Source organism: Oncorhynchus keta, chromosome 14, assembly GCF_023373465.1.
Source record: "Oncorhynchus keta strain PuntledgeMale-10-30-2019 chromosome 14, Oket_V2, whole genome shotgun sequence".
NCBI lineage: Eukaryota > Metazoa > Chordata > Actinopteri > Salmoniformes > Salmonidae > Oncorhynchus > Oncorhynchus keta.
The window spans coordinates 73741835-73755391 of record NC_068434.1 but is presented as its reverse complement, the minus strand read 5'-3'; the positions used below and the strand labels follow the sequence as shown (position 1 = coordinate 73755391).

The 13557-nt window shown below is 39.4% G+C and overlaps 2 protein-coding genes and 1 long non-coding RNA gene across 3 annotated transcripts in view; 1 reads left to right on the top strand and 2 right to left on the bottom strand.

The window, feature by feature from the left end:
- The window catches only part of LOC118393969 (myosin-binding protein C, cardiac-type-like), a 38088-nt gene extending 36273 nt beyond the window's left edge, over positions 1–1815 (bottom strand). Inside the window, exon 1 of the mRNA XM_052462531.1 lies at positions 1651–1815. Coding sequence (XP_052318491.1) covers positions 1651–1675 — 25 coding nt within the window. The 5' untranslated portion in view covers positions 1676–1815. The remainder of the gene's footprint in view (positions 1–1650) is intronic.
- A 115-nt stretch (positions 1816–1930) lies between these two features.
- On the top strand, positions 1931–13155 carry LOC118393971 (uncharacterized). The gene is made up of 3 exons (XR_004827662.2): positions 1931–2239; positions 6642–6804; positions 13007–13155. It is a non-coding gene; the product is annotated as an uncharacterized LOC118393971 (long non-coding RNA).
- Positions 4409–13154, bottom strand: LOC118393970 (transcription factor PU.1-like). Its single transcript, XM_035787231.2, has 5 exons — positions 13005–13154; positions 12319–12409; positions 11255–11442; positions 7146–7305; positions 4409–6986 (listed from the first exon to the last, which is right to left on the bottom strand). The coding sequence occupies exons 1-5, from the start codon at positions 13050–13052 to the stop codon at positions 6664–6666; spliced, it is 810 nt and encodes a 269-aa protein (XP_035643124.1). The 5' UTR covers positions 13053–13154; the 3' UTR covers positions 4409–6663.
- Positions 13156–13557: the final 402 nt, after the last annotated feature.

The following is a 13557-nucleotide window of genomic DNA, read 5'->3' as shown; positions in this document are numbered from 1 at the left end:
ACATACGCTCCCTTATGTATTTATTTGGACAGTGAAGCTAAAACTTTGAGATCAAATGTTTTATATGAGGCGACAGTACAGAATGTCACCTTTTATTTGTGGGTATTTTCATACATATCGGTTTTCCTGTTTAGAAATCAATGCACTTTATGTATCTAGTCCCCCCATTTGAAGGTGTCATAAGCATTTGAACAAATTCACTTACAATGTATAACATTTTGTCAAAAGTTTCATATTTGTTCCCATATTCATAGCACGTAATGACTACATCAAGCTTGTGACTGTATGAACTTATTGGATGCATTTGCAGTTGGTTTTGGTTATATTGTGCCCAATAGCAATGAATGATAAAAAATATATTGTTTCATTTTGGAGTCACTGTTATTGTAAATAAGAATCAAATATGTTTCTACATTAATGTGTATGCTGCCATGTTTATAGAGAATCATGAATGAATCGTGAATAATGATGAGTGAGAAAGTTACAGATTCACAAAGGTCATGACCCAAAAACATGCTAACTTCTCACCATTTTTTTGGGGGGGCATGATATTTATTTCTCTGTAACTTTCTCACTCATCAATAGTCACGATTCATTCATTATTATTTGTAATCAAGTGAATTGGTCCAAATATGACACCTTCAAATGGGTGGACTAGATACATAAAGTGCTATAATTTCAAAACGGTGAAACAGATCATATCTGGGAGACTAGTCAGGATCGAGAGAAAGATCAATGGAGCAAAGTACAGCGAGATCCTTGATGAAAATCTGCTCCAGAGCACTCACAACCTCCGACTGGGGCGAAGGTTAACCTTCTAACAGGAAAACAACCCTAAGTACACAGCCAAGAAAACGCAGGAATGGCTTCAAGAAAAGTGTCTGAATGTCCTTGTGGCCCAGCCAGAGCCCGGTCTTGAATCCAATCTAACATCTCTGGAGAGACCTGAAAATTGCTGTGCAGAGACTCTCCCCATTCAACCTGACAGGGCTTGAGAGGATCTGCAGAGAAGAATGGGAGAAACTCCCGAAATACAGGTGTGCGAAGCTTGTAACGTCATACCCAAGAAGACTGGAGGATCTAATCGCTGACAAATGTTCTTCAACAAAGTACAGAGTAAAGGGTCTGAACACTTACGTAAATGTGATATTTTTTTATACATCTAAAATTATTTTTAAAAACCTGTCTTTGCTTTGTAATTATGGGGTATTGTGTGAATATTGATGAGGGGGGACAATTTAATCCATTTTAGAATATGACTGTAACATAACAAAATGGGAAAAAGTCAAGGGGTCTGAATATTTTCCGAATGCACTGTACACTCCCTTTACAGTTTCAATGGATCAAATAGACAGAAAAACTGCACAGAAGACATGCATAGCTAATATGAAGCTGAAGAGGCAGGCATTGGCAAAGTTCCCCCTTGTAACAGCAACAATTGTCAAACGTAACCTCTCTGAAATGCAACTGTGAAGACAAGAAACTATGACATGAGATGATCAGTGATCAAAAGTCCCACCAGTCCCACAGGTTGGGAGGGATTTGTTATTACAGAGGGAAAAGGGAGAGGAGTTAAAAAAAATCCCGCGACATCTTTAGATACAGTGATGCTGAAGTAAAATGAGATGGAATCTGATCGGGTACGCTTACCTGTTTTTTTGACCGGCTCTGGCATCCTGATTGAATGTGTCTTCCAGAAAGTAACCAACAATAAATAACAGGCTCCTTCCTAGCTCACCACTTGTGTTTAATAGTGGGGCTCCTGAGCAACCCCCTTCACAACAGCACTAACCCAACCTCTTTTGTCATGATGTCTCGACCCAATCCCCTTTCTCTCCGGCAATGAGATAATAGATGTGCACCTCATCCCTCCCTATCCCCCCACCCCACATTAACACAACGCCCAGACCCCTCAGACCTCCTGCAGACCATATTTCAACCATCTCTTCTCCCAACACCTGAGCTGCATGACAGGCAAAGCGAGGGAGGGAGGGAATGGGAGGTGGGGGGTTAAATTTAGAACCTGAGTCCAGCGAGGTCTCCTGCTTTTTCTAGATTTGTGCTGCTGCCTGGCCTTGTAAAAAGTAGTAGCCGCTTCAGAAAACAGCAGACAGGAGACTAGAGCAATCCTTTTATCTGTTGGCAGGAATGTGAGTGCTTTTCCCCTGGTGAACAAGGACTTCCAGGACTTTCAGGAATCCTTCTATGGCCGTATGCACAGCTTTCTATCATCCATCTGGTAAATGTAACATTCATTTTCTGAACAGGCAGCACTGTAAACAGCTAAATATGTTTCCTTATGTTTGTAATGTAACAATACTTTTTCATGTAAAACAAGTATTTGAAATGGCAGTCAATTTGACATCAGAACCTAATTTCCCTAGGAAGTAATACACATATATGTGGGACCTTTACCCTCTCTAAATAAATCCTATTCTGGTTGAATCATACACTGTTGCCTGACACACTGGAGCTTAGCATCTTATTAGTAGGGGCCTACCATCTGAAGCCTCGGCTTGGTGGCATAGTGAGGACATGACAGACTGACAGACTGACTGGAGTAAAATATTATGGAGTTTGGAGGCGGGCAAACTATTTTGGTATAATAAGGCATGTCTGACCCTGATCTTGAACACGACGTCCTGATCATTTTAGGACTTTTCTTTTTGTGTTTTACCTTGGCCTTGTGTCTGCCCAGTTTTCTCAAGTGTCCTAGCAATTACCGTAAACTACAGTACCAGTCAAAATTTTGGACACACATACTTTTTCCAGGAATTTTCTTTAATTTTACTATTTTCTACATTGTAGAATAATAGTGAAGACATCTAAACTATGAAATAACAGTAGTAACCAAAAAGTGTTAAACAAATATAAATATGTTTTACATTTGAGGGTCTTCAAAGTAGCCACCCTTTGCCTTGACGGCAGCTTTGCACACTCTTGGCATTCTCTCAACCAGCTTCATGAGGTATGTATACCTGGAATGTATTTCAATTAACAGGTGTGCCATGTTAAAAGTTAAATAGTGTAATTTCTTTCCTTCTTAATGTGTTTGAGCCAATTAGTTATGTTGTGACAAGGTAGGGGTGTTATACAGATGATAGCCCTATTTGGTAAAAGACCGAGTCCATATTATGGCAAGAACAGCTCAAATAAGCAAAGAGAAATGACAGTCCATCAATATTTTAAGACATGAAGGTCAGTCAATACGGAACATTTCAAGATCTTTGGAAGTTTCTTCAAGTGCAGTCACAAAAACCATCAAGCGCTGTGATGAAACTCTCATGAGGACCGCCACAGGAAAGGAAGATCCAGAGTTACCTCTGCTGCTGAGGATAAGTTCATTAGAGTTAACTGCACCTCACATTACAGCCCAAATAAATGCTTCACAGAGTTCAAGTAATAAACACATCTCAAAATCAACTGTTCAGAGGAGACTGCGTGAATCAGGCCTTCATGGTCGAATTGCTGCAAAGAAACTACTATTTAAGGACACCAATTAAAATAAGAAACTTGCTTGGACCTAAGAAAGACAAGAAAAAGACATTAGACCAGTGGAAGTCCAAATTTGAGATTTTTGGTTCCAACCGCCATGTCTTTGTGAGACGCGGAGTAGGTGAACGGATGATCTCCGCATGTGTGGTTCCCAACGTGAAGCATGGTGGAGGAGGTGTGATGGTGTGGGGGTGCTTTGCTAGTGACACTGTCAGTGATTTATTTAGAATTCAAGGCACACTTAACCAGCATGGCTACCATAACACCCTTCAGTGATACGCCATCCCGTCTGGTTTGCGCTTAGTGGGACTATCATTTATTTTCCAACAGGACAATGACCCAAAACACACCAGGCTGTGTAAGGGATATTTGACCAAGAAGGAGATTGATGGAGTGCTGCATCAGATGACCTGGCCTCCTTAATCACCGGACCTCGACCCAATTGAGATGGTTTGGGATGAGTTGGACCGCAGAGTGATGGAAAAGCAGTCAACAAGTGCTCAGCATATGTGGGAACTCGTTCAAGACTTTAGGAAAATAATTCTAGGTGAAGATGGTTGAGAGAATGCCAAGAGTGTGCAAGGGAAAGGGTGGCAACTTTGAAAAATCTAAAATATATTTAGATTTTTTGGGGTTACTAAATTATTCCATATGTGTTAATTCATAGTTTCTACAATGTAGGAAATAGTAAAATATAAAGAAAAACCCTTGAATGAGTAGGGGTTTTCAAACTTTTGACTGGTACTGTATACAGTTGAAGTCGGAAGTTTACATACACCTTAGCCAAATACACTTAAACTCAGTTTTTCCCTATTCCTGACATTTGATCAGAGTAAATATTTCCTGTCTTAGGTCAGTTAGGATCACCACTTTATTTTAAGAATGTGAAATGTCAGAATAATAGTAGAGAGAATTATTTATTTCAGCTTTTATTTATTTCATTTCAGCTTTTATTTCCCACATTCCCAGTGGGTCAGAAGATTACATACACTCAATTAGTATTTGGTAGCATTGCCTTTAAATTGTTTAACTGGGGTCAAACATTTCAAGTAGCCTTCCACCAGCTTTTCACAATAAGTTAGGGGAATTTTGGCCCATTCCTCCTGACAGAGCTGGTGTAAAATCAAATGTATTTATATAGCCCTTCTTACATCAGCTGATACCTCAAAGTTCTGTACAGAAACCCAGCCTAAAACCCCAAACAGCAAGCAATGCAGGTGTAGAAGCACGGTGGCAATTGACTTTGTTATCCTTAAGCCATTTTGCAACTTTGGAAGTATGCTTGGGGTCATTGTCCATTTTGAAGACCCATTTGCGACCAAGCTTTAACTTCCTGACTGATGTCTTGAGATGTTGCTTCAATATATCCACATAATTTTCCTCCCTCATGATACCATCTATTTGGTGAAGTGCACCAGTCCCTCCTGCAGCAAAGCACCCCCACAACATGATGCTGCCACCCTCATGCTTCATGGTTGGGATGGTGTTCTTCGGCTTGCAAGCTTCCCCCCCTTTCCTCACAACATAACGATGGTCATTATGCCCATAGAGTTCTATTTTTGCATCATCAGACCGGAGGACATTTCTCCAAAAAAGTATGATATTAATCCCCATGTGCAGTTGCAAACTGTAGTCTGGCGTTTTTGGAGCAGTGGCTTCTTCCTTGCATTTCAGGTTATGTCAATATAGGACTCGTTTCACTGTGGATATTGATACCTTTGTACCTGTTTCCTCCAGTATATTCACAAGGTCCTTTGCTGTTGTTCTGGGATTGATTTGCACCCATAATTATTTACACCTACAGGCTTCGGCTGCCACATAACTGGGCTGGGGCTGGGGGTGGGTGGATGGTGGGGGATGGGCTGGCCTTGCATGCTGCCAGTGGGCCCAGTAAAGTTTCCACGTCTGCCCACATGTCTATATATTATCAGGCTCGGCCACTGGGGTTCTGCGTAGATGGCTGTGATTCCCAGAGGATTTGCTAAAGCCAGTCTGTGATGTGCTGGAACAATGTGAGGATGAGTCAACTAAAACCACACGACGTGTGAGAAATAGAAATGCTTTCGAGTTCATCACGTGCAGATATGTAATTGAGTCATGCCAACATACAAACTTGCCAACATGTGTTATACAGAGAGCACATAGAGTACGGAAGAACAACTGGTCATATACACTTTCATACAGTTCAAACAGGGGTCTATGATTGAGAGCATGGGAGAAATATCCTTGTGTTGGTATTCCTAGGCTAGGAATAGATTGCACCCTAGCTCGGAGGAGGCAAGGGTCTGTGCTATATCTCAGAGCACAAGCAGATGATAAGGGTTGGGTGACAAGCCTCTTCACCCTCTCCCATTTCAGGAACAAGTCAATGGGTTGTTACAGGGAAGTAATGGTCATGGGGACAGTCCAAAAAGTTTGCAGGTTAAACCACCCAATGTTCAGAAGGGTTTACTTCCCAAAGTCTTGAGCTAACATGAGTTAGTATGTAATACACATGTAATACCATCAATCAAATATACACGCTTTATACCATGGCTTGGCTGAATTCTCAATTCTGATTAGCAAAAGCTAATGTATAATATGTTGTGTTTGTGTGCTGCTACACCAAAGGTTAAGCAATAGGAATTGCGTATCCAACGTCAGTGCATCTCAGAGTGTCAAATCAATTTCATTAATGCTAAAGAGTTCTTTATCATAGTCTTTTTGTTTGTTTACATTGCATCCAAGTCTAATCGATGTCAAATGTGTACAATGCTCAGTGAGTCCAACAGTGCGTAGAAGTCAGTGAAAACAGCCAGCTTTAAGAAATGAGATCTCTGAGGACTTCTAGTGGTCATCTGTATTACCACTCCTGTAAGCCTTCTGGTGATAATGATTGACAGTATCATTTGAAATGGTCCTGTTTCTACGTGCTATAGAATGTAAAAGGTCCAGATGTGATTGTGCAATTATTGAGTTGTAGGAGCAAAACTTGCTAATTGTCAGATTCCATTAAGACATTGGCTTTGACGTTCACATAAATGCTTTTTACAAAAGCAGCAAAAACAGTTATTGTTGATTTGAACACAATCAATAGTTATTACATTGATAACCATCTTGCATACTATATACAGTTAACTATCTCTCTCTCTCACTACCCTTTTCAGGACTTCCACTATGTTTCTCCCTCTACAAATGGGAATATGGCCTCCTCTCCAAGTGAGACCTCCCCCCTAGCACTTCACCACTGAACTGATAAGTCAGCTTCTTCTTGACCTTTTTGACCTCGCCTGTCTTGCCGTAGTTGCGAAGAGCCCGTGCCATCTTCTGGTAGGTCATTTTCTTGCGGTTGCCCTTCTGTACGCCCCACCGATGTGCCAGTGCCTCCTTGTGTTTCGAGGAGAACTGGAAGGTGCCCTTGTCCCTGTCCACCCACCAGATACTGTCCTTCATGTCCCCATTCCTCAGCAGATCCAGCAGGAACTGGTACAGACGGATCTTCTTCTTGTTGCCTATATGAATGTTGACAAAATTACAAAATGGTTAAACATGCAATGAATCAGTTGAGGAGGTTCCCGACCTATGACCTACATGGTGTAGGATTATTGTGACCTCAAAAGCTAAATCATCATGTGAGATATTAGGTACGCATTTATGAAATAATTCCCTACCCAATTCTCCCCTTGTTACTTGGGCAATGTGGTCTCTCAGACACTCCTCATCAGACACTTCTAGTGGAGGGCTGCGGCTTCCTGGCTCCTCGTCGTCTGAGCTCCTCATCGTCTGAGGAGAGGGGTGCAAGTAGCCCATGGCACGGGGGTAATATGGCACCTTGGACACAACAAACAACAATAACCATGTACAATACAAAACCATTACAATTACAACCAATTACAATACATTATTTTTGGAGCAGTATTCACTGAGAAATTACAACTAAACAAATTAGATACCATGCTGATCATGTTATATACACAGTGAGGCGCAAGTGTTGTTAATGACGGCAACCGTTTTTACTCCCCCAATCATTTATCCCCACCACAGGTGGCTGGTAGCACCTTAATTAGGGAGGACTGGCACATAGTAATGGCTGGAACGGAATAAATGGAATGGTATCAAACACTCCATTCAAGCCATTATTATGAGCTGTCCTCCCCTCAACACCCTCCTGTGAATACCCACTCCCTCGAATTTATCAAGTGACAGTGGAGTTGAATGAATACTTATGTGGGAGAAAAAGAGCTTCAACGCAGATTTACTTAAAGTGTAGTCAACTTTGTTCTAAGGGCAGAAAGAATCTGATTGGTTTAGGGCAGAACCAATCCGATTGGTTTCTAACTCTGAATCTTGTAAATAACTTTGAGTTACAAGTTGTTTTAAAATCCTTTTTGTGCTACAGTAGTCAAACAAATGTGACAGTATCTCTAAGATACAACTTGTCTCCTGACTTGAAGCGCAGAATAAAATGTAGCAAACTAGCAGCTTATGCTAAGCTAATCAGAGCAAGAAAGTTAGCTAAGCATTTAGTAACCTCTTAGCTACTCATGTTGAATTAATAAATAGTATATTGAGTCATAGAATAGAACTAGCTGCGTCTCTAATATACCTGTAAATCGGCTCCCATTTACTTTATCAATAATATTTAGTTAAATAAGCTATATAAAAACTGGGGGAAGAAAAGTAAAATGCTAAGCTAAATGTAGCTTAGCTGAGCAGAAACCTACCTCCTACTAATGTTGAATTATAAAATTAAAATGACTAGCAAGTTCGGTCTGAAATCTGCCAATAGGTCAGTTAACATTTGTTTTATTAAAAGTTTAGATGAATAAGTGATATCAACAAAAAAAATGGAATAGACTGTTTATGCTACCCTGCGGGCAGAAATGTTCAGGCACAAAAGGTAATACAACAAGTATTTACTGCCCTAGGGGCAGCTTTAGATATATGGTCATTTCCATGTAAAAGGACCCATGAGCACCAACATGTGAAGTTCATAGGAGAAATTAAGGCAAATATACATTTTTCAACCATTTGCCATCCTAAAAAATGACTATAATGTTAAGAAAAGACCCCTGCCAACTAATATCAACACGTTCATATTTACTTTTGGGTACATGTTTCTGCCTTCTGTAAGTTTAAGAAACATTGCCTTGTGCTTTGCAATTCCGTTACCAAAACCCCACATAAGATATTTTCTCATTTCTCTCCCTCATGAGGGAGGATAAAGAAAGGTCACAGATGTAACAAGTACACCTATCAATTATTATAGTATTTTACTGATATCAATTTTGTTAATAAATTATTAAAAATGATTAAAACCAAATTGGTAACGGAATTTCCCAAAAATCCGTAAAGGAATTTCTGCTATTTAATTGGCTACAATGGGAAATCATAGTAGTCACAAACCACAGTTGGGTTCACAAGTTTGGACAGCACAGTACTATACAGTACAGTAAATAAAAGTTGAGTAGAGATCAGCACAGTACAGTAAAGAAAAGTACAGTACAGTACAGTACTGTATTGTAAAGTACTGAACTAAGCTCTACTTTACTGTACTCTACTGTACTCGATTGTACTCTACTGTTCTGTGCTCTGCTGTACTGTACTCTACTGAACTCTACTGTGCTGTACTTTGATGTCCAAACTTCTGAAACATAGACGTACATCTATGACTGTTTCAGATTTGGTTCGTTTCGGACCAAGCAAATGTGGTCTTGTTTGGGGGCAGAGCTCATTAAAGTAATAACCGTTGTGTAGAATAATCCCCAAAATATGCAAAGGAGGATATTGCAATTGTATACCTTTGTGTACCTATTTAGGATAGATCCCCATGAAGAGAATGACATTCATATCCATAATTATCCATTTCTGTGTAGTACAGGACTTAGATCAGGGACCCATGTTGAAATTCTGTTACATTTTTTATTTTACTAAGGCAAGTCAGTTAAGAACAAATTCTTATTTTCAATGATGGCCTAGGAACAGTGGGTTAACTGCCTTGCTCAGGGGCAGAATGACAGATTTGTACCTTGTCAGCCTGGGGATTCGAACTTGCAACCTTTCGGTTACTAGTCCAATGCTCTAACCACCTATAAATCCACTTCACCTATTGTAGTTCCATAACAAAAATAGATTTTTTTCAAAGTCAAGGTGTCATGTCATAGCTGACACCCCCTTCTTTCTGTAGACATTGTTGAGTCCTAATTCTGAAATTCTGTTACCAAACTTTGAATCTGCACAGGTCTTCTAGTAAATGTGTTTTTGTTCAATTTTCTGTGTCAATTGTTAAACTTAGCCCTTGTGCACTGTATGGTTTGTTAAACTTTAAAATATTTTTTGTTTGTTTGATATACATTTTAAGTGAAAAATCTGAGTCGTGGAATTGCCCTTTTCTAAATTCTATTGTTATCGTCACCCAAACTAACATTTACTGGCATATTTGAGACCTAGCTAGCTAGCTCTGTTCTTTGACTCAACATTAGTCAAATATAGCTATCTGCTAGCCAACTAGTTCTGTTTTGCTTAGCATTTTATATTGATGCCCCTGGAGCAGCATAACTATCCATCCCTGTTGTTTTTTGTCATAAAGCTTATTCAACTTAACATTTCAATAAAGCAAATGTTACCTGACTTATTTGTATATTTGACACCTAGTTAGCTATAGTAGTTATATTTATTAATTCAACATGAGTAGCTAAGAGGTTACTAAATGCTTAGCTAGCTTTCTTGCTCTGATTAGATTAGCATATCGCTGCTAGCTTGCTACATTTGACTCTTTGCTTCAAGTCAGGAGACCAGTTGTATTTTAGAGGTATTGTCACGTTTGTTTTCGTACTCATAATAACAACATGTAACTCAAAGTTGTATTTACATGATTCTCAGTTCAAACCTTCGCCATGTTTTTAAGAGTAGTATATCTGTTAAACTCTGCCCACTGACCTGTTCTTGACAATACAATCATCTCAAGTTAGCCCAGCGGTCGCAAAGATTTTAGGACACCGCCCCGCTGCATGAGGTGTGATGTGTGGTTGCTGTTATTGCAGTTTGACTGTTTGGCAGTGCAAAATCCTGGCAAAACATTCAGCACACAGTTCTAAAAACCCACTGTTTCTGCTCTGAGGCAGTATGTCAGTTCCATTTAAAAATAGAAAAGGCATCTTTAAGGATATTCTCATCCACGCTCATTAATTAATGCTCTCTGTTTAAAGTGTAATATTACACTAAGTGTGTGTGTGTGTGTGTGTGTGTGTGTGTGTGTGTGTGTGTGTGTGTGTGTGTGTGTGTGTGTGTGTGTGTGTGTGTGTGTGTGTGTGTGTGTGTGTGACATAATGTTGAGGAGGTCACTTCTGGTTAAAAAAAGAATTATTTGTTCATCAGCCGTTAGTGAGTTGGCAGATTATAGTTCTGTAGCAACACCAGAAGGCCCCAGTTAGGAAAAGGCCACAATGTCAAACCATCTGTGTGTAGGCGCACCCTACATCCTCCACGCAACATAGCTCACCAGTAACAAACAGTAGCCCAGATATGCTTTCATACTAATTTCTTTATCTGAAGCCAGGTGGTTGATTTGATGTTTATCTGTTATTAAGCATTTCTGAAGCATTGCTATTGCCACTAGAGGGGACATGTAAATTAATTCTGCTACTTGCTTTAGTCCTGAACATTCAGAACCCCTCTCTATTAGTCATGTACACTACATCTGCTTGAAAAGAATGACCAACTCAAACACTTTGTCTGTGTTAGAGGAAAAGAGAGGTCAGGGGTCATGGGGTGGGCTCACCGGTGGGGGTAGGGCATGGTTGTGTCCCCCAAGGCCAGGGTCCAGAGAGAGAGTGTCAACATCGCTGTAACGAGCCATACTGGGTAGATGTAGTTGCTGGACACTCTGGAGCTCAGTGAAGTGGCCCTCTTGGAGGTTGTCAAAGTCCAGAGGATGAACATGATGAGTGGCGTGATAGTCCCAGTGTTCTGAACAGAGAGACACATTTTAATTGTTCATTGAGTAAGAGGTAGGTCTGAAGGAAGTGTACACTAAATGGCAATGTTCAGATGGCATAGAATAGAGAAAACCTATTTGACTACAGATTCCAAATACACAATGTCTGCTATTCATTTAAAGTGTTCAGCAAAATGTTTTAGGCAATTTCCTGTTCACACATCTTTGCTTTGGCAGTTGTCTTTTTCTTTCATTTTTAGCCTGAATGTCACAAATGTGTTAAAACATGTAGAAACCCAAAAACTTTCTGCATGTAAACATGTTTTAGTGATCTGTTGTGTTCTGTCCTGAGACTGCACCAGAGACTTGCCATTCTTAGGATTTTATATTTATCAAGCATACTGTAATAATTTCGTTTGTTAAATGGAACAGAGCCTATATAATTCTACAGCTCCTACTAGTAATTACCAGTTTATTCTTGCAGTAGGATCAGTTGATTACAGGAGAAAATACAACCAAACCTCTCCATTTCAATAAACCCCAGGGGGGAAAGTTGTGCCTGACCGAAATGGCATCTGTTTCCTGTACTCCATGGGGGCAACATGCTTGGCTCCAGCTGCAGTGTCTTTAGACTTTTTATGTAGAGTATTGTCTTTAATATAGCTACTGTGTGTGATTTCCTCAGGCCTGGTCAAACACATATCTAGTTGGGCCGGCACTATTCACTTCCGTAGAAGTGATTTTCAAATTGTTTATTTCGTCTACAATTATGTGATGGTAAGTTCATCAGAGAAAGCAAAATCCATTTTAAATGTATATCATTGTATCATAGTTACCAAGATTATCAATAGATAATACATGATAATACATTAATACTAGGAAAAATGTTGTAGTGTTTTAAAGCTCACCTCCTTGACTCTCTGCATCGATGACATAGGGATATGAATATTCTGACATCTGTTGTCTATAGATGTCGGGTTCGTACATGTCTTCTGATGCCTGTTAAAACAACAATAATATCCTCAACTGAAATCATAACAAAACTTCACATAATGTTTTACTATTGTTTCCAAGGAACTGACACTCAACATCTATATACACATTTTCTTTCTTCCCTTGATAATGTTTGTTGATAATGACATTGTTGAACAACATTTTGAGCTTTTTAAACTTCATTGACATTTACTACAATACTTTTGCTGGGGTTTTTTCATGGTCGGTCATAACCTTACAAAATTGATTGTTGTGAAACAAAACATATTGTTAGTTGTATAAACTATTATGTTAGAAATATTGTTATTTTGACAGTATGTAGACCACAAAAGTACCAACATTGTGTACCAGTTTAAGAGTTTGAAATTGAATGATGTTACAGTAATCTATTAATATATTTAAATTAATTATCATAATTTGAAACATTCTATGTTAATATGAAATTCAAACTTGAATTCAGTGAGCTTGAGATGCATTTTCTGTATAAGTACATCCTGTGGTATATAAACAAGTACATAAACTCAACAAATAACCACATACCTGTATATACTTGGGCCTATAACTGAATTAACACAAATTGTTTGATACATTGTGTACTTACAGGACCAGGTGAGATGAGGTACCCCTCCATTCTGTACGGATGCAACATGAAGGCTTCTTCTTGAACCGACCTACTTCAGGCACTTAGCTTCAATTGTTTCTCACACTCTTTCAAAACTTTTCCCGCACCATTGCACAACGTTTACCAAATTTCCTCTCACCAAACGAAACCCAAAATGTCTCCCTCTGCCTACACAACTTTATCCACTTGTAAGCCAAGCTATTCTCTCAAATTTTGTCTATGAAAATAAAATAAATTAGCCCTACTCAGTGACTGAAAATTAAAAGGGAACCTGATATTTTGACTTCTGTATATCTTTGTGGGTGTACACATCTCAGTGTGTCTAGTGGCGGTTCCTGGTCATTGGTGATTTGTCAGGGGGAGATTCTAACATCTCACATTTATTAAGGCTCAATTGCATCGCCTCCCAAACCAGCCAATCATTTCAAGGCCTGTCTTAACTGTCAGTCTTCTAGCATAGCATCATCTGTCAGTGGATAGTATCTTTGCATCTCATTGTGACCCTTTTTCCAACCAAATTAAATGTGTTTTT